The 20,957-nt window shown below is 40.9% G+C and overlaps 3 protein-coding genes across 3 annotated transcripts; 1 reads left to right on the forward strand and 2 right to left on the reverse strand.

Annotated features, from left to right (window-relative positions):
• The first annotated feature begins 1,747 nt into the window (after positions 1-1,747).
• Positions 1,748-7,518, forward strand: alas2 (aminolevulinate, delta-, synthase 2). Its single transcript, XM_077604162.1, has 10 exons — positions 1,748-1,877; positions 3,064-3,415; positions 3,494-3,589; positions 3,771-3,993; positions 4,141-4,325; positions 4,680-4,859; positions 5,185-5,349; positions 5,794-6,062; positions 6,503-6,665; positions 7,104-7,518. Exons 2-10 carry the CDS (start codon positions 3,085-3,087, stop codon positions 7,265-7,267), a joined length of 1,776 nt encoding a protein of 591 aa, XP_077460288.1. The 5' UTR covers positions 1,748-1,877; positions 3,064-3,084; the 3' UTR covers positions 7,268-7,518.
• A 341-nt stretch (positions 7,519-7,859) lies between these two features.
• Positions 7,860-13,894, reverse strand: ttc34 (tetratricopeptide repeat domain 34). Its single transcript, XM_077604161.1, has 8 exons — positions 13,518-13,894; positions 11,045-12,766; positions 10,252-10,477; positions 9,919-10,111; positions 9,678-9,844; positions 9,180-9,453; positions 8,872-9,086; positions 7,860-8,530 (listed from the first exon to the last, which is right to left on the reverse strand). Exons 2-8 carry the CDS (start codon positions 12,718-12,720, stop codon positions 7,985-7,987), a joined length of 3,297 nt encoding a protein of 1,098 aa, XP_077460287.1. The 5' UTR covers positions 12,721-12,766; positions 13,518-13,894; the 3' UTR covers positions 7,860-7,984.
• A 1,184-nt stretch (positions 13,895-15,078) lies between these two features.
• On the reverse strand, positions 15,079-18,011 carry LOC144085842 (tumor necrosis factor receptor superfamily member 1A). Its single transcript, XM_077615505.1, has 5 exons — positions 17,918-18,011; positions 17,512-17,649; positions 16,842-16,879; positions 16,030-16,138; positions 15,079-15,810 (listed from the first exon to the last, which is right to left on the reverse strand). Exons 4-5 carry the CDS (start codon positions 16,127-16,129, stop codon positions 15,476-15,478), a joined length of 435 nt encoding a protein of 144 aa, XP_077471631.1. The 5' UTR covers positions 16,130-16,138; positions 16,842-16,879; positions 17,512-17,649; positions 17,918-18,011; the 3' UTR covers positions 15,079-15,475.
• Positions 18,012-20,957: the final 2,946 nt, after the last annotated feature.

Below are 20,957 nucleotides of genomic sequence, written 5' to 3' on the forward strand. Positions count from 1 at the left end.
GTTAATAATGAAGAATATTATTATATTTGCTATATGTTTAGGTTTTTACATTTCTTATCAATTAATTAGCTAGTGTTTGTTAGTAAACCTCATGTTCTTTTTGGATTCACAAATGTTTTGTTCAAATAATTTAATCGACCAGTGATTGAAACAATAACTATCATTAAGAACAATGGATGCATAATAAGAAAAATAACCTAATTTTTAGAATAGATAACCTGGACTGTGACTTATATAAATGCTCAATGGGCTACACTAAAGAACACAGTAGGAAGTTTGTATTTGGTGCAGCCAAATATTCGCAAGACCTTTATCGTGTGTGATGATTTTTTATTGGATTGGATTGGATAACTTTATTCATCCCGTATTCGGGAAATTTCATTGTGACAGTAGCAAGAAAAGGCATAGTTATAAGTTAGACAGTACAGTCATAGCCCGCAGAACAACAAAGCAAAAGCAAAAAGCACAAAGTACAAAGCAAATCAAAGTCAATGGGATCATTAAGAATCACCAAATCATTAAGACAGAAAAGCAGCAAAAACACAAAACGAGCTACGAGTTTCGGTAGCAAAAACGGATAGACTCAAAAAGACGTAAAGTTGGACAAAAACTGGAACCACACACAGGAAGTCTTCCACGAGATGGGGAACTTCTGCAGACTGTGACCGAGGTAGAGAATATGCAGAGTCACTCTTCCAAGCTTATCCGCACAGTTCCTCAGTAGTCTGGAGCTGAAGAAAACAGCAGCAGTGCAGAACTCCTCGACTCCGTTGCTGGTAAGCGCCGACAGCTCTTCCATCTTATCCCACGATGGAATGGTTGGTCAGAAGCGTTGCCTCTCCTGCCGGCACGTTTGTCCAGCTCCGAAACTCCGGCGGCACTGAGGTGTTGCTTCTTCTGCTGCGTATTGTAACAGTTAGTCCCATGTGTGTGACAGCGTAGGCATGGCTGAATGGTTCCAAAAAAAGAAGTAGCCGAGAGAAGCCAGGCTAACTGAACAAGGAAAGTTGTAAAAACATTAAAGTAAAAAGTATAAAGTACAAAGTAAAGTAAAAAGGGATGTATCAAGAAATATTAAAATGTAATTTTAAAAAAAAGATAGAAGGGCTGTAAAACACAAAAATCATAAGAGTGTACAGAGCTACTCCCACTGGCTCCCGCGTGAACAGCGCCATCTCCAAACCATAACTATAATAATTAAATTTCAAATGAGAATACATAATGATAGTCAATAGTCACGCAATTGTATGTGTATATCTTGTACATTTTTTGCATAAAAATACGCTAACTTACTACCCTGTCTCCATTACTGCTCACTTCTCTGTCCAATGAAGTACATTTAGAAGTTATTGTAAATAACCAACAATTGTTTTATTTAATTTTCCTTGAGTAAAATGCATGTCTACAAGCATTACGTTGAGGTGTTTTCTTATTACTGAAATTATTCATTTCAGTTACAGTTTTATTAAACCTATTTAAAAAAACAACACTATCACGTAGGAGATAGTTTTTCATATTGTCAAATATTTCTCTCTTTTTGATGCAGATTGTTCATTAGTTGTTGAATATTTTAATATGCATCATACTAAAATTACATATAGAATTCTTTTTAAACCTATGCGTGCCTATTTTTAGTTAAATTGTAGGTGATGAGGCATGTAATTACAAACAGCCCTTGATATGTTATCCAGTGCATGTGTGTGTGAATGTATGATGTACAGCAACTGGGGTATGTCATCATCTTTAGAACCCACCCACCCACATTGACAAGTTGGACAAGTGGAGGCTGATTGCTTAATACACCAATAAATGTGCTGACTCTTCGGATCATCTGCCTACTTGCTCTTTTGAAGTTCGTCCTCAGTGCAGGTCAACAGGTGAGTCTCAACTTTTTTTTCTGGCATTTTTAGTGTGCTCTGTTGGTCTTTCGCTATCGTGTGGGTCAGAACATAGTTTATAAATTCAGGAAAAATCTTCTGCTGGCTTCATTTTTTTATAAATGTGTATGTGTTTACCTTCTTTCAGATCACAGGTGTTCTATGTCAAAATATATCAGAGTATTGACAAGTTGTAACAAGGTGAAAGAGGGCAGAATCATTATTTTTCGTGATGATAAACATTTATGAAATTTTAAGCAACATAGCAGGGCTTAACCTGGACAGGCTCGTAATGATTTTTTTTGTTATTGCAAATGTTATCAAACATTGCGGAATGTACTTTATTTTATTCTTTCATGAAAGTCTATAATGACTGTGTGGTTTGAATATGATAGTAAATTAAAATGTAATTGTTAACCACTAAAACAATGATAGGCTACATTACTAGTACTATTAATTCATATTTATGCCAAAATTGGAAGCAAGTGCAAATTATTTTAGACCCTTTTTTGTGGTAAGCCCCTCCTTTGGCAGGGAATTATCAAGATTGATATCTTACCACAGCAGGAGGCGTCAGATCCCAAGAATAACCTTATCATTTTAACCCAGGCCAGCAAATTGAATATTGAATATCTCAAGCCAATGACGATGCATCCAGATATTAAGAAAGAACAATACAATATCAAAATTTGTGTTAATAAATGAGTTAACATTATAGGGTTGTAGCCACAATATCATTATTATCAGTATTTTTTTTATATAACTTATTCACTTGGTTACACAAACAGGCAAAATATTTGTAATCATCATGCTTAAAATAGAGTGCAACATCCACAATAGTGAACACGATGTAAAAATACCTGTGTGGGATGGGAAAGTATAAGATCATTATAGTAAAATAGAGTCATGAGGGAAAAGAAGTGTTTTTTTGGTGGATTATAGGAACCAGGGCTGATGACGTGCACCACCATCACCGGAGCGGCTGCGGTGGGCAGATAAGCCCCACCCTGAAGACGCACTTTAAGTGTTCATAAAGCAGAGTTTTGCTATTTCTTGGCTATTTGACTGCAATTATACATTGATTAGGAATACAAATTCTATGTATATGTGTGTAAGGAATATAATAATATATTATTGGAGGCACTGAGTTGATATTTAACAAAAATATGTATATTTTTTTGTTCAGAGCAGGAACCGCTGTCTCACCATGGCAGCCTTCCTTCACCATTGCCCCTTTTTCAAGTCGGCCACAAAGCCAGCTTTGAGGAGGTCAGGTCCATTGCTGTCTCTGGCCAATCAATGTCCCATAATTACACGTCAGGTCTGCATTGGAGGGTCACTCACAAGGAAGGGCGAAATGAGCTCCTGCCCTGTCAGTCCTGACCGTCGCCAACTTTCGACCCTGGATCAAAGAAGGATGTTTGCGCAAACAGCTCCTCAGGTGGCGGAACTGGCAGTATCAAAGGCTTGTCCTTTCGTCACTTCCCGCATTGGGATGGTTCAAGCGTGCCCTGAAGTGCAAGAAGATGTCCGAGAGGGTAGGAAGCAGCAGAAATCTTTCAAATTGAAATTGGAAAAATATTTGTACTGAAGTAACAAGGTTACTGTGTTGGCAGGTAATATGATTTCTCTGTTGAAGGATTTAAAGGAGTCAATTTTTCCCATATCCCCTCAAGAAAACACAATTACTCACCTCCTTAGAGACAACATGGGTGTGTATTCAGGAAGTAGTTGAGTAGAAATATAATTTACACTGAAAAATTGAGGTGATGATCGTGAAATCCACCTTATGCTGCAGAATGGAGAATTCATGTACTTTTTCGTATTACTGTCCACTTGCATCATTTGGCCTTTGCTGTGCCATCGTAAAATACTGTAATCCTCTTTATATAGTTGGACCCAGCTATGATTACGACTACTTCTTCTCTGAGAAGATCGCAGAGAAGAAGAAGGACCATACTTACAGAGTCTTTAAGACAGTGAACAGGAGCGCCACATCATTTCCTTTTGCGGAAGATTACTCCGTGTCCAACCGCGAGGGCTCCCAAGTGTCTGTGTGGTGCAGCAACGACTATCTTGGGATGAGCAGGCACCCCCAGGTTCTAAGCGGCATCAGGTAAACCGAACCTCGGGCCTCAGTATGTCTCGTGTGAATTACAGCGACAGACAAACAAAAAGGTTATTCTTCTTATTAAGCCCAGCAATTGGCTGTCAAGCAATTTAGGTTGCTCATACTACGTTTCCGTTTGTAACTGCGCCTCAGTGACGCCTTGTTGAGACACGGTGCAGGAGCAGGAGGCACCAGGAACATTTCAGGCACCAGCAACTTCCACGCCTCTCTGGAGAGGGAGCTCGCTGAACTCCATCAGAAGGATGCGGCTCTGGTCTTTTCGTCTTGCTTTGTGGCAAATGACTCCACCCTCTTCACCTTGGCCAAAATGCTACCAGGTATAAGTTTGACCGGTACTTTTTCATGCACTATAGTGTAATGGTCACGCATGACCTGCAGTGCTTTCCGCGTATGCCCAATGCATTCTTACTGGCGTCTGGCCTCCTACTGCATCCTGAGGCAGGGGTGTGACTCAAGATTGTGGGCTTTGATCTTGCAGACGCAATTGTGCAAAAAACGTTATAATTCTTCTCATTTTTGTCAAAATACAAAAGCAAAAGTGAGTTGGAAGGTGTACGCCACACCAGAAGTCAGCTGGCATGAGAAAAGCTGTAGAAGTGACAGGATTGTCCAAATAACTCAAAGTGTAAAAAAAGAGAGATCTAACAGTGTGTTTGCTATCCCACTGACAGGCTGCGAAATATATTCTGATGCCGGAAACCACGCCTCGATGATTCAGGGCATCAGGAACAGCGGATCCAAGCGCTTCATTTTTAGACACAATGATAGTCAACACCTGGAGGAGCTTCTTCAGCGCTCAGACCCAAAGACACCCAAAATAGTGGCATTTGAGACAGTACATTCAATGGACGGTGAGGATTACAATCACTTCCAGCCTTGAATGCATTTTCACTTGAATTGCTGAGATAATTGCATCACGACTATGACTACAAATTGAGAAGATTCCACCTGGGCAAGAATGTCATAACTGAAACCTTTGATTTCTTATGGCTGTTATCTTTATGGCATCAATGTAGTAAAGCACCAAGTTGTCAGTTTAAATGGAAAAGAGTACTTTATTAGTACAATTTAGATTCTCCAAATTTTGCCTATGAGTATTAAATTGTTCTTTATCATCTGAACTTTGGTTTTTGAGTCTCTAATTTCCTCTTTTATTTTCCTGGCCCGTGTTTTCAGGCGGCATATGTCCCTTAGAGGAGCTGTGTGATGTATCTCACCGTTACGGAGCTCTGACTTTTGTGGATGAAGTTCACGCTGTCGGCCTGTATGGAACGCATGGAGCTGGAGTGGGAGAGAGGGACAATGTAATGCACAAGATTGATATTGTTTCTGGGACATTAGGTGAGCCCCTGTTGTGAAGATCCCCTTCACGTATATTCTCTATTTTGATTCATTTTTACTGGCAGCATTCTCCTCTGGGATAATGTTACAGTCACAACCATTTGGTCTGGCTGTCATGGTGATAGCACCAACATTGCTATGATAACTCACACATAAGGGCCTGGAGAGGAGGCGCTCTCATCACAGGAATTAGAAGGTTATCATTAGGGCACCGGCTCTGCTGCCGCTGCGGCTCTGCTGATAAAACAACATCAGAGATTGTCTTGACTTTTAAGGCAACTTCCAACTTTTAGCAAAAGGCCCGCTGGCCCTGAATTAATGATAAAAACAATTATCAAACAACATGTGTATGTACTTACATTCATATTAACAAAGGCTTGCTTCAGTGAAAACGGAAAATGCCAAAATGTGTCTCCGTACCTGATCAAGATTCTGCTGTTCCAGGCAAAGCGTACGGCTGCATGGGAGGTTACATCGCCAGCAGCGCCGCCCTGGTGGACACGGTGCGTTCTTTTGCAGCTGGCTTCATTTTCACCACTGCGCTGCCACCCATGGTCCTGGCTGGAGCGCTGGAGTCCGTGCGGGTCCTTAAGGGTCCCGAAGGGCAGTCTCTGCGCAGAGCCCACCAGAGGAATGTCAAACACATGAGGCAGCTGCTCATGGACAAGGGCTTACCTGTGGTCAACTGTCCCAGCCACATTATCCCCATACAGGTATTGAAGATGGCCGACAAAATATAAAATTATCATGTGTCACAATCACAAATCAGTGGTACCATGAACAGTATGCTTCCTGTCCACATCATTCTGATTAGCCAGGCTAGCACCATCTGTCTTTAGACAGCACGGTGTAAGTCACAGGGGTGGCCAAGTCCGGTCCTCGAGTGCCCCTATCCAGTCTGTTTTCCATGTCTCCCTCCACCAACACACCTGAATCATATAATCGGGAGCCGTATGAAGCTTCTGGACAGCTTGCAGATGAGTTGATCATTTGATTCAGGCGTGGTAGAGGAGGGAGATATGGAAAACAGACTGGATAGGGGCTCTCAAGGACCGAACTTGGCCACCCCTGGTGTAGGACGTGCCTAATTACAGTAAGTGTCAAAAAAATAATTGGTAATCATTTTTGTTTCCTTTGTTTGCCCTTTCTGGAGGTGGGCAATGCAGAGCTGAACACAAAGGTGTGCGACACTCTGCTGGAAAGACACAACATCTATGTGCAGGCCATCAATTACCCTACAGTGCCCCGTGGAGAGGAGTTACTGCGCCTGGCTCCGTCTCCTCATCACCAACCTGCCATGATGGAGTACTTTGTGGGTGAGTGCCTTTTTAAAGGTGGATTGTCCTAGTTCTTGTCCCATTTACAGACTTTTACTGTTGTTGAGGTTGTCGCGTCCATTGTTGTCTGGTCCCACCCCAAGCTCTCTACCATGTTTTCACTCTGTCTATCCTATGTCCCAATGCTCATTTTCACCCAACACGGCTAACGGTTGCCTGATCAAGCTTAGGATCTGTTCAAGATGTAGGGGGAGTTTTTCTTAATTCCTTCGTTAAGTGCTATTTCATGTGGAGCTCAGTTAATTTTCTTTTATCCATAAGTGTGGTTCTTGAGCTGCTCAATGTAGCATAAGAATGCCCTGAGATAACTTTTTCATATAAATCGGCAAGACATAAATTCAATTAACTTGATTTAGAGTATTACCACAGGCTAACCTGATGACAAGCCTCACAATGGCTACAATGGCTCATTTACAGAGAAACTGTTGGACGTGTGGAATGAGGTGGGACTCAAGATAAGAAACCCTGCAGCTGCTTCTTGCACCTTCTGTGACCGCCCTCTGCACTTTGACCTCATGAGTGAATGGGAGAAGTCCTACTTTGGTAACATGGAGCCCCAGTATATTACTGTGTCTGCATAGACAACATTGAATCTTATCGACAAACTAAAAAGTACATCAAACTAAATTTAATTACCTTTAAACACATCTTGCTTTCAGTGTATCAATTAATATCTATATATATACCGTTTAGGATTGTGTATCTGATGCATGGTGTGTGATTACTTGCTGCTTGCCAATAGTACGAATATGAACTGTCTTTTCTTGTAGCTCAAAATTGTACATCATTCATTCTGGGCAAATTTGAATTAAATAAAGTTTTGTGACCTTCATGTTGTGTTTTAGATCACAAAAACGATGTTTGGCTTCCATATCTAGAAACAAATCAATCTGCACAATTACATCAAGACTGATACTAGATGTTTTAAGTTTTTAACAAAGAAAATTTAAAACTTACAAATCCATTGATCAAGTTGTAGTTGTCTTTTGGCGTGATTATTGTTTTTTAGATTAATTTAACATGTAATAATGTTCAACAAAATGCAGAAAACAATAAAATGCTGGGGAAAATAACAATAACATTCCAACTCATACATATAATTACATTTGAGTTTGAGTTGTATGAGAAAAAGAATCCTATTCATACAATACAGAGCTGCGGGCTTTTAAGCAATGATGGTAAAAGGTTTAGTATGCCCTTTTTTATTGGCGCAACAACAAGAAAATTAATGGCAATTTTTTTACAGACCCCAAATTACAAACTTGCGAAACTGGCTCATCAATTGTTTTGTGGCCTCATTAGTTGACATTACAGGGGCTGGCTATTTCTCGTTTGACCTTTGCCCTCAGTCGGCGCAGGTCTGCATTGTTCCCATCCACAACAAGGCCACACTCGATGAATGCCCAAGCTTTGCTGAGATTCTGCTCACCGTAGTGTTGCAGCGCTCCCTTCAAAAAGCAATCAGTCAGACGAAGCCTCCCTAGACCTTCATCCACACATTGAATTGCACGCTCCTTGTGGAGCTGAAGGGCCCTACTGTAGTCCTCCAGAGCAGGTCCTTCCCTGGAACACAGCACCAGGCTGCAACCGCGGGTACAAAGCTCTTCTGCCCACACTTGGGAATCGTCAGAGCAGCTGGTGTTCGATCCATCGTGCTTCTGAATGACTCGATCCAGGTCGGCTATGGTTCGCTCATGTAAGCCAAGTCGTGCGAGGCAGGCAGCCCGCTGGCGAAGATATTGGAGATTGTATTTGTCTGTGGCCTGTACTGCCACCGTCAAGAGAGGGAGGGCCCGATTCCAGTTTCCATCGGTAGACATGTTGCTGGCATCCTCTGCTGCTGCCTACCATAGGAATATACATAGTATATATAACAATATATAACCATCACAGAAAGCCCCAATATAATGTGAAATTAAACTTGCCAAAGTTACAAACCACCATTGTTGGATTTTTATTATATTGCAAGGCTGAAAGGATTATTTTTTAAAGTGTTTAAAAAGTGTGTTTTGATCTATTCCGATTCACGCTGCTTTAAGGTAGTACCTTGAGGGACACTAATTGACTTCCCTTCCCAAACATTCTGGTAATATTTTGCAAAATTTTTACCCAATCTTAAATACATCGCCTTGGCTCTGAAAACTAGTAACTCACGTATCAATCTGAATGAACACAAATGGCGTACCTTTGCTAAGTGTTTCCTTCGATTGAGTGGGATGAGAGCCAACAGGAGGTCGAAACATGACGGCTCTTTCTCAGCGAGCTCACTGAGTCTGCCAGCTGCACTGCGATAGCTGTGCTGCCAAGCCTCCACCACTCCTAACCTAGCCTGGGCCTCAGCGTCTCTTGGCTCCTGGCCGAACACCTGGCACAGGTGGGCAGCTGCTGTCTTCACTTCACCTGAAGCAGATCAGAACATCAGCAAATCCTTGCAGGGCAGTTTAAAGTAAGACATGGCTGTTTTTTTAATGGTGAAGATTGGCTGACTCCCACCTTTGGCTAAAAGTATATCAACACAGAGGAGATGCCATCTGAGGCCTGCGCAGTCATTCCTTAGCATAGCGGCACAGATAATGGAAGCTTCCCTGAGCCGCTCCTCATGGCATGGGACAGCATTAGCAACGAGGACATCCGACAAGCTTCCCCTGCAGAACTGATGCAGCCAATCACAGAGCAGTGTGCGTGCCCTGTCCTTGAGTGACAGGAGGTCTTTGGTGACCTCATCAGTGTTTATCTGCAGTGCCGCCAAGATGTCCTGAGTGCATTCCTGTAGCAGGAAGAAAGGCTAAAATTTATGTTGGCAGAGAGGGAATCAATATTCTAGGAGAGAAAAGTTAACATTTGGAGAGGAAAAAACAATTGAGATAACTCATCATATTAATTCTATGGTAAGAAAAAAATACATGTAAACATCCAGTCATACTCTGAAGCCCCTTCATTTATTTTGGAACAGAAAATAGGTGAACGACATTGTCCATGGGTGAGTTGTACCTTTTGCTGGTTGAGCCAGAGGTATGTGAAGCCTCTTCCACAGAGTGCTTTTACATGTTTGGGGTGCTCCTTAAGAATGGCACTGAAATCGAATATGGCGGTCTTTCTTTGACCAAGCAAAGCATAACATCTCCCTCTTTCCAACAAAGAGTCTGTTGCCTCGCCACCTGGAAACGTTGAAATTCCTCAGTTCCTGCTCACATCACCAACATACACCAGGATGTCTTTTGTGTGTGTATACCAGCGATGATAATGGCAATGGAGAAGTAAGCCACCGCTTCCCTGATTGCACTTTCGTCTGCGTTGCCCTCCAGGATGCGTTTGGCAGCAGAGTGACAGCGTGCCTGCAGCAGTGCTCGGTCTTTCCGCTTTGCCACCGCCAGCAAAGGTCGCAAGCAGCTGGTGTCACCACAATGAATGAGCTTTTTCAGTAACTATAGGTGGGAGTAATTAAGGAAACTGCAGAATTACCAACAACTTGCAAAAGAACGCCCGAAAAGATAGATGACAAATAAATTGGCGAAAGGACAAGTCTTTGACAAATGAAAAGATAACATGTTTCTAGCCCTTTCACCTGATTGGTGTCATAGAGAAAGCCCCTGTGCAGCTGCAGCAGGGCAAGTCGGGCAAGGACAGGTGCCCGAGGACCGGTTGGCTCGTTGGAGAGCAGCAGCAAGCGATAGGCCTCTTCCACTCGTCCTAGCTGGTACAAGGAATCTGCTGCCAGGATCTGAGGCCCATCAGCACCTGGTTGAAGGTCAATTAGCAGTACAGCAAGGGAGTGAACACCAGAGGGAGACCTGTCAAAGTTGTGTGGGAGTCAGCAATGAGAACTATTGGTTGCCTGATTGTCCACCTGCTAAATTGTTTGCACTTTGCATGTTGTGTTTTATTGCGTTAGATTAGTTAACTTTAAGTAGCGAGCTTTTGTATATACGTACATTTATTCATTCATCTTCCATACCGCCCATCCTTGAAAGGTTTGCGGGGGTTGCTGGAGACTAACCTAGCTGTCTTCGGGCGAAAAGCAGACTACACCCTAGACTGGTCGCCAGTCAGTCGTAGGGCACACAGAGAGACAAAATCCGCACCCCCAATTATACCGCCACCAGCGGGAATTGAGCCAGCATTGTATATATGTATACAATGCAATAAAGAAAGTACGTACTGGTGACTTGATCTATCATTGAACACCAATGGGAGAGTGACGCCTTTAACTTGTGATGATAGGTTACATTAACATGCCTAATGACCTTTATAGTACCGTAAATGAACAATTTAGTAAATATTAAAGGAGTAATAAGAAAGCCTGCTCACAATGTTGTTAATTTTAACCGTGAACATGAATTTACACGAGAACAATATACCCTGCTTTGTGCTCATCCGGCTTTGATTTGGCATGCAGCATGGAGTTGTCACATGAGGCCAGATGAAGGCCTCCGGCCCCTTCTATCATGACCCGACCCTGCTCCAGTAGAACAGTCATGAGCAGACTCCGGAGGTTCCACGGCACCAAACAGCGAACAGTCAACGCCGTCTCCAATGGGTGCAACCTGGTGGCTGTCACATAGTCGAGTGCTGTGAGATAGTTGAAGCCCCCCGTCATGCGCAAAAGACCTCTGCCACAGAGAGCCCTCACACAGCTGGGTGGGTGGGGGGCATTGTGTTCGATAACAGCTTGGAAATCTTCTATCGCCCCCTTGTGGTCATCGGTGAGAAGTCGCGCATATCCACAGAGAACTTGCACAGTGTTCTGATAGCTAAATTGATCCTTGGCAGCAACCAGCTGGCTACAGATTGAGAGCGCCTCCTTATGTTCGCCCCTGAGAAGAAGGCATTCGGCAAGTCGCACCCGTAGCTCTCGGCCTCCCCCGTCAGACTCCAAATGGCAAAGGGTCCGTAATTGAGCAATCACGGGGTCCAAAAGTTCCACTCCCTCTGTGGATCTTAGGTCTGTTCGGACAAGGATGACTTCCCGGAAAGCGGCCAGACCTTTTTCAGCCTGTTGACGAAGATGATTGCGAGCAGCCCCCCCTGTACCGAGATCAGCAAAGAGCTTTTGAAAATACATGCGAGCGCAAGCGGGGTGCACATCGAAGGCTCTGCCAAGATCCAAGCAGGTCTCGGCAACCCGGCCACCCGCTGAGTAGAAGGCGGCGGCTCGACTCATTAAGATCTGCGCTTGCTTTTCAGGTGCGTGGTGGACTATGTGCAAAATAGCAGAATACGCGTCTGCGCTGTCGCAGAATCGGCCTGCAAAAAATAAATGTTCCGCCTCGAGTTCACGCACTTCTTGATCATCTGGTGAGAGCTCCAACAGGAACTCCAACAGTAAAGAAGATGCCTCACTATTAAGCAGTTCACCGTCCCTCTTGATCTTTTCACGATCACCGTCCCTCTTGATCTTTTCACGATCACCGTCCAGCATCCGGGAGGGATGCCATTGATGCATTTTCTCTGTAAAGGCCTTTATTATTTGGGGTATCTGAGAGGCTTGCCTGCTCTTTACCAGTTTGACAGTTTCACATTTGTTGCTCTTGTACGAGTTCAAGTAAAGCTTCAAACCCTTCACTCGGTGGGTCTCTGACAACAAGCAGGCCAGGGCGCGAGTTATCTCGAGCGCCACACAACATACGGGGTCCAGATTAGGCTTTTGTGTCCTTTCGAGTAGGGCAGTACAGCGAGCAAAAATCTCTTCGTAGCTATGCCCGCCAGTCTGAAGGAGGGACTCCATTTTGAAAACGGTGGCTGACAGATTATTTGGGCAGAGCGTGGACAGAAAGACTGCTACCAAACATTTACTGGGGCCTTCTGAAGGCTGGGCCTCTTGGTGACAGTCGAGCCAGCTTTCTAAAGTCGAGATGACCCCCTGGAGGTCGGACGCGTCCATTTTGCGCATGTGGGATACAGTAGTTGCAGCATGAGAACTGAAGGCACACATGTAGAGGGTTGTAGCTCGCACTAACTCGCCAGCTTCTAGGAACTTGTCTGCGTCCTCAAACACACCTAAAACCTTGATGCCAGGTCTCAACAGGGCAGTCATGATCGCTAATTAGCTCTTCCTAGTGGTAAAACGGCACATCTGTTACCTGACAACACAAAAGACCATAAATGTTATGTTGCACTGTTGTAAAAGGACAAATCTCACTTTATCTAGTGTCTTGGCCCGCATCAGTTTTGAACATATTCTGTGGTGTTTTGAATTTTACCGTGAAATGTGCTCATAACTGGTTTCCAGCAGATTTTGATTTGATTCTTTCAAAGTGTAAATGCACTCTAACAATTACGTCATTAGCCGTCACTGACTAGGAGCGATAGAGGTTCAATCCATCAGAACTGTGAAGGGCTGGCAGGGAATTTTATTTGAAGTTTATTGCTGTCAATAACATATCATTTGCAGGTACTACTTTCATATAACATTGCTTTCTTTTTCTTACTTTCTTTTTGTTTCTTAAATTTCTTACCAGTTTGGTGATGTAATCAATGCTGATACACATTTCAGTGACGTCCATCAAGCTAAAAATGTTCATGTTGAAAAACTACATTTTTCAAATTAAAAATACATATGAGTAGTAAATAAATGATACAAGATATTTTCAATTTAAATCTGACTGAAATACTAAAGTGTTTCATAGTTACTGATAATGCCAAGCAATATAATCTGTTTTTCCCTACTGTTTGTTTACAATGTTTGCCAGCAGTATTTTGAATTACATTCAGCATGGATCATAAATATTTGCAATGTTTGGAGACTAATGGGCCAAGTTCTATGCAATTGGTCTTGTGTGGATATCAGAACCACATACCTGTTTTTCTTCATGCATTTCACATGCAACTTACCTTCCGTCTCCCAGAGCAGACCAAAGAAAAACTTGCTGAAACCCTTCCCCCATATTCCATATCTTCTAAAATGACAAAGAGACGACTAAAAAAAGGAACCCCCGCCCTATAAAAAAAAAAAAAGATAGGACGTGGCTAGTGTAAGTTCATGTCGTGGACTTCGACGCTCGGTGAAAAACACTGCCGAGGGCCCCATTTGCAGTAATTCAATCTAGCCCTCTACACAGCGTTACCAAGACAACTCAGAGTGGCAGTTGAGCAACAAAAGCTGTAAATGTTAGCACAGAGACATTGAAAATACAGTTAGACCTCCTCTGTGTTTGTTTTCTCTCTCCTTAGTCTTACCGACGCGTGAGCTGTGGTCCTGGCGATCTCTGGGCCAGTTGTCATGGCAACCAGGATAGACCATTTTAAGCGATAAATCCCCATTTCAAAGCACATTTTTGGGTGGGTCGGTTAGATGAAACAATCTCGAATGCAAGTAAAATGTCAATTCATTCACACAAACAAAACAGGTTACCAGACAACCAAAATATAATACAACTGACACCCACGCCCCTTCACGCTCACATTTTTTGTTTGTTTCTTTTCGTATGCTAGCTTCAGTTTTACTTTTCTTCCTGGCATTCTATATGAACAATGACTGGGCAGAAGTGTGTACAATGTGATAAAGATATGAGATTATCATTTGAATCACTCGAAACCACCTACTATATGTTTTCAACAAATAAAAAAATCCAGTCAGAACGCATTGATATATTTAAAATAAATGTTGAAAATCTATTAAAATAACCAACAATGTAAATAAATACATACTAGTCATGCAGATTAGGGTTATGATTTTCAAACCAGATATATCTTTGAACATCTGTACAGTTTGACAACCTTTATGCACCAATAAATAAAATTGAAAACAAAACAAAATATGAAGGTACACATATTAACAACATTCTTTGTAGTCCCTGTATTCTGAGCCATTTGTTGTAGTTTGGCAAAACAAGAAACACACGCACACAGAGCCTACAATTCACGTTAAACCCACAAATGATTCTTGTTTTATCAGAAAGCCACGCATATAATAGAATCTGAAAATGATACTTGCAGGCACCACAAAAGGAAACCATGTTTCAACGCCATACAGGTAGCTTGACACTGCACACTGTGTCTTGACATTTAGCATTGTTTTTCTTTTCTTTTTTTAATCTTGTGGAAATTCCAGTTTTCCTGTTTAGCGGAGGCGTTGAACTGTTAATGCCAGACTGTCTTGTGTAAAGATAAAGTACACGTCTGTTAAAAATGGCACATTTGCCTTGAAAAGAGACCAAAATACCTTAAATTAACTTATGGATAAAAAAATGCTGCTTCTCCAAATCTGTTTTCATTGTGAAAAAACTCCAAAGTTTACATTTTGTCCCTGCCTTTCATCACAAATATCTCATCCAATAATTTAACATTATAATTGATTTTACTTCTCTCTATTTTTCCAAATGTGGTATATGGAGAACGCATTTTTTTTTTTTTAATAAAAGTGTAGAGTAAAAAGTAAATAAAACTATTCACATTTAGGGAGAGATAGTAAATACACCTACAATCATATAAAAACAGTTCCAGAAATATTACTTCTGAAAACCTAAGCATGAAATACTTGATACAAAAAAAATCCCCTTTGGTTCTGCAACAAAGTTGTGGTACTTCCCACCTTTAACAAATACATGCAGCAACAAACACGCTTGACAATTTGTACTAAGGAGATAAGCCAAAAGGTCAGTATAATACAGAAATACTGTGAAAGAGTCCAAAGTCAATTAAAGTTCAAGACTTGGAGACAAAAGACTATGGAATTCATTCCCTAAAGTTTTAGATAAAATAAACCTGACATCTGTTCCCTGTTTCTCATTGTGCAAATGCAAGTCCAAAGTAAAAACAACCTTGCCTATTGCATTACTTGACCTGAATTCTCAGCAGGTTGTGACTCCATCTTTGAGCTGATCCCTCCACTGAAGTTTTTCCAAGCGCTCCTGTAGCATCTGGGCACAGCCCGACAAATCCATGTCATGCAAGGCCGACAAGATGTGTTCCAGCCTGGCAGAAGATTGTTGGCTCCACAGACGAAGCATCTGGTACTGCTTCTCCAGGAGACATGAGCCACCTTCTACTTCGATCCGTTCTAGCTGCTGGTCTGCCACCGAGAGCATCCTCAAGAATTCCTTCCACCGACGCAGGGGAACCTCGTTAATGATAGCATAGAGGACGATGGGCGGCCAGTGCCCGCCAACCTTCTCTAGTCCACCATCTAGAGATGACCAACAGACAGCGGACAAAATGCTGAGTGGGGCAAGGTTAGGTGTAAATTTCAGTATGTATACATTTAAGTCTGGATAAATGATCAGAGGAGATTAAATAAATCATTTCATGGTCATGCCATAGAGCTTGAGCTTTCGGTTTACAGAACATGCAACACCCAGTTGTGTGTTTCTGTATATTCATTCTCCTGCCATTGTGTCATAAATACCTTTGTGTTGGGAGTCTGTCAGGAGAGCCTCCACATGGTCGACACATACTGGTGTAGTTGAACTGTGGCAGGGTATCATAATTTGGGTCCCTTCACACATGTTAGCTCTCTGTGCAAGGAGCAATAAAAAGAGGAGTCAATTCAAAAATCATTTCATGATCTTTATGGCTGTGTGATCACATCACCGAGTTTCCCCAACGATAAGTATACTGGTGGAAAATAGCACTTCAAAATCTAAAGTTTATAATTTAGAACCCCACTGTCCACACACACAAATTACTCTACTACAACAACAATGTCACATGCAAACTAGAAATACACACCAGGCACTTCCTGTTGCCCTGAACTCAGTGGCCAGACATGAGCATTAAGGTAAAAGATCTAAGAGTTTTTCATTTTCAACAGGGAGAACAAATATTGAAGGGGGAGGACCTTAAATGCGGTTGAGGTCATTTTCAGGAATGACCAGGTTGGATATTATCAAAAGTGATTTTATCAAAGAGTGAGAGAGAAATAGAGAGAACGAGTGAGTGAGGGCGGGAGGTAGAGAGTAGACATTGAATGTTTGTACATATCCAGAAATTGTGACTGTTGCGGCAAAAGAATGATGGTGACGGAGAGAAGTGTGGAAGATAGGCGAACACGGAAAAGAATGAAAGAAGTACATTTGATCAAATGGATGCCCAAGCGACTGATGTATAAGAGCAATGACCAAAAATTGAGCAAACCCTAAACTTCTTAAAGAGAACGCAATATTCCGGGTTGAGATAGAATCACTTCATGATGCAAGATGCCCATAAGTGCAAACGTACCAGTGTGGTCGGCCTGCTGTCTAGATGATTGTGAGCTCCTGCAGAGAGTGATAAAAAATATCTGTAAATCTCTTGGCGGAAATTCTGAGAGTACTACAAGCATCAAAACAACTCCAATAAGTTTCAGTGATTCTTATTTTTTGGATGTATTGCTTCTTATTTGTTTTACTCTGGGCAAATAGTATAGTTTCCTCATAAAAGCACCTTCAGTTCATCATTTGCAGGATTAAAAATGTCTTTTGTTCATTTCTTGATTATAAAAACATATTGTCATCATTTTCGTGGATGCCGAGTTACTGCCCTCTTAAACACAAGGATGTATGGAAGAGAGCCATATCTTCAACCTCCTTAAAAATGGCTCTGAGAATAGATGCCTATACATTCCTAGAATTTACCTACTAAATTCTGATCCATCCACAACTAATGGCCGACTCGCAATTTGAGCTACTTAGTCTTTTCCAAAAATAACAAAAAGGAGGACAATGTAAATGGGTTTATTCCTAATCCACACAATATAAAATAAAAATTCAGGTAGAACTTGAGCAGATGTGCTAATTGATTTGTATTTCTGTACTACCTTTTTGTGTCAGTTACAATGGTCAGTGAGACATGTGGTTTCCCCCAAAATAGCAAAATAAGACTGGACCATCATACAAACCCAATGACTTACTGTTGACGCCCTTTGTAGCATTCTTGATTCTCCAGCAGAAAGATAACCGCAAATGAAAGGCAAAGCAGGTGCAAAGCCACAGAAGACAAAAGACCACCACCACCAGGATGACGACAATTTGGCCAACATGACCTGTTTCTGTGAACACAACCACCAGCTTACAGATTTCTCAGATGATAACACACTAAACTCTCTTATCTGAAACAAATACACAGTGTCTTCACCCATTTATGGACACCCCTTTTAGAGATACCCACAATTCTTAAGGGATTTACACAATGCGAGAATGTATTGAAAAAGAACATTGTTTTATTCATTTTGAGCAATTATTAAAAACATAACAGTACCATTGAGCAATTTTAAGGTTAGTATTCTAAAAAATGCCAGATATATTTGTGGAATTTACCAAGAGGTCCCTCTGGAGGAGGGCGTTTTGTTGCTGTTGTTAATGTGGTTTTATCGGCAGCTGTAGTTGAAGTTGCACAGTTTTGTTTGCATTCTGCGTTTTCCAAACATGGTTTCCTGAAATCAACACAAGCAGAATTTGTTTTACCAAATTTTCTAGAACTGAGCAGCACATTTCTACATATATAGTCTTGCGATCATTGTACCCTGTGCAAGATGCAGAAAATAACTTTTATGGTCACAGAAGGGATGCTGTTGTTTTCTTTTGTTGGAATGATTCATTTTTGTATGTGTGATAACACTGGGTGCACATTTCTTTTAGGCAGGTGGACATTTTTGACTGTATCAGAGTTTCATACATAATTTTCATATTTTCGGGTGTAGTTCTCCTTTTACCTGAAGTTAGCTGGAATAGCCTCTAGCGCCCCATGACTCTGGTAAGGATGGGCAGTGTTTTAAAAATTAAAGAATTTTTCAGGTGTAACATTTTGCCTGTCAAAGCCTGTTTCTTGGGCTTTTTTTCTATTGGCGAATTGTAATATTTTTATGTTTGTATTATTATATTTTCAATTTCCATGAATGCACTTGATTTCTATTCTCTACATTTTATGGAAGTTATTTATGAGACCTTTGTGGGTGTTTCTTTCATCAACAGATGTCTACCAACAATTTAGTATTGCATTACAATGTCTTACTGTCTGTAGTGAAGCCTCTTGCCAGAATCTGAAAGAAAACCAAAAGACATTTGTTTATATAAAAAAGAAACATGACTTTGGAAGGAATAATATAAATGAAATTATTGTTGTCTTAAAGCTGTTACCTTTACAAGGTTCACATTGACATACACGGCAATCGAGACTGTCTTGGGACCCTGCATTGTAGTATCCCTCCTTACACGCACACACCACGTCATTTGTGAAGTTGCATGGTTGTATTTCAACTTGACTCCCTTGGTAGAGAGCAAGTTTAAAGGTTCTCTGTTAAAATTGCAGCTAATCCACATTTAAAATTTTGCATTTTAGGATATGCAATAGTAGATGATATTATCTTGGGCCAAGCAAGAAGATGAATGTTACTTACAACCACACACATCACACCTCAGGCATTCCTCCAGGCTATTTGAATACGCTGTGAATGTGTGCTTGCCACATTCTGCACATCTGTATTTTTTAAGCGGATTGTTGCAGTGCCCTATTTTATGAAAACCTGGAGGGGATAGAGACACGTTTAATAAAACACATAAATAATACTGACAGGAGATTTTTCCTAAATTAATAAACTTGCCAGGTGGACACACATCAAAACAGGAATCATTGGAATGTTTTGGAAACTCTATGTGACTTTGTCCATGTATGGAAAGCAAGGGCATTATTAGAAAAACCTGAAAGAAAAGTAAGTGACATACAAAATCTTTGAAAAATAGACTAAATACTACAGGAAATTCAATGAATCAGATAAAATAAAACTGAATATCCTCATACAGCTAATTTACCATTTTGTTTTCAAATATCAGTACAGGCACAAAAGTCCAAGGCATTGACATAATCCTTTGTAGATATGAATCTGTTTTGGACAATATTGAGTAAATACAAAGTTTTCAGCGTAACATGGCTCTGTACAGGTTAACGCTGTTAAAGGTTAAAGTAGACAATATAAGGGTTATTTTAAAATACAATGGTACCTCTACTTATGAACGCCGCTACATAAGAAATACTATTAAGATTACAGAACACCTAAAGGGGAAAATTATGCATATGGAAACAAAAGAAATTCAAATAAAGAAATCCCCCCAAAATTCAAACATCTGCTTTAACATAAATACATTTGTAGGATCCTGGAATAGCAATAATCACAATCTTTTATTCCTTCTGATTGAATTTACATAAAAATACAATTTAAAAAAACATCCGACTGACGCACAGAGATTAAAATAATTTGTTTTAATCAACATACTGTAAAATCAGGCAGTCAACTCTCTTTTATCTATTTTTCCAATGAAAGTTTCAATGAAGTTATGGTACATGGTTACCATCGGTGTTAATGCATGTCAAAATCCCACTTTGAGTTGATCCTAGATCTATTCTCACTGACATATCATCTTGAGCTATTCAGTTTACTACTGCTCAAATTAATTATTCAAAAAAAAAGATAGAGTCTCCTTACATTTAGGGGTAAATGTTGCCCGCACATTTCAGTTCACGGGGTCTTGATTTCTCATAACCAGACACTGCGACTCACAACAACATATCTATCTGGACTGTTTGTTAACTGATATTTTGAATTCAAATTGTAATGCCACAATTTAGGTGGCAGTCTGCAGCCCTGTAAAATCAGATAAGACATCCAAATCATCTGACTTTTACACTTACCAAGTTCATTTTTGAACAAGAGACCATAACGCAGAAAAAATATATCCACTTCCAATTTGATGTAGTTGGTCATCTGACATGTCAACCACATAGCATGGAATCGTCATCATCATCATCATCATCATCGTTATCGACTTCAAATCTAAAGGCCACTATCAGGATGAGTCTTTCCAAACTGCCAGAATGTTCTGTTTAAACCCTGTCAAAAACAAGTGAGACGATGTCTTGATATGAAAAGTGCAACCGCATTTCTAACTAGATTTACATCATCTTTGCAGAAGCCCAGCAAGAAACAGGAAACGCAATGACATCAAATACACCTACACACAGATGCAGACTACTGTTATCACTGTGACAAATTCCATTTCATTATTCATTTGAATTTTTGATTCCACTCATTTATTGTAAATATGTGGTTACAGTAAACAATGGGATGGGTTTCATATTTTCTCTAAATGTGTTGGTAAGAGTAGCAAAGCGACGGTAAATGTTGCCCTACATCTTGTTTTAACTAAATCCCTGAGTGTAAACATTTCTACTAATTATTGCTGTTGCAGTTTGGAGCTTTGTTATGGACCATTTTCATCACAAGCTGTTTTTGGGATTGAGAGCTAGACTACTAACAAGCCATGGTAGTGACCTATTGTACCTTTTTGAGTAAATGACGTCAAA

The sequence above is a fragment of the Stigmatopora argus genome, chromosome 1 (genome assembly GCF_051989625.1).
Source record: "Stigmatopora argus isolate UIUO_Sarg chromosome 1, RoL_Sarg_1.0, whole genome shotgun sequence".
Classification (NCBI taxonomy): domain Eukaryota; kingdom Metazoa; phylum Chordata; class Actinopteri; order Syngnathiformes; family Syngnathidae; genus Stigmatopora; species Stigmatopora argus.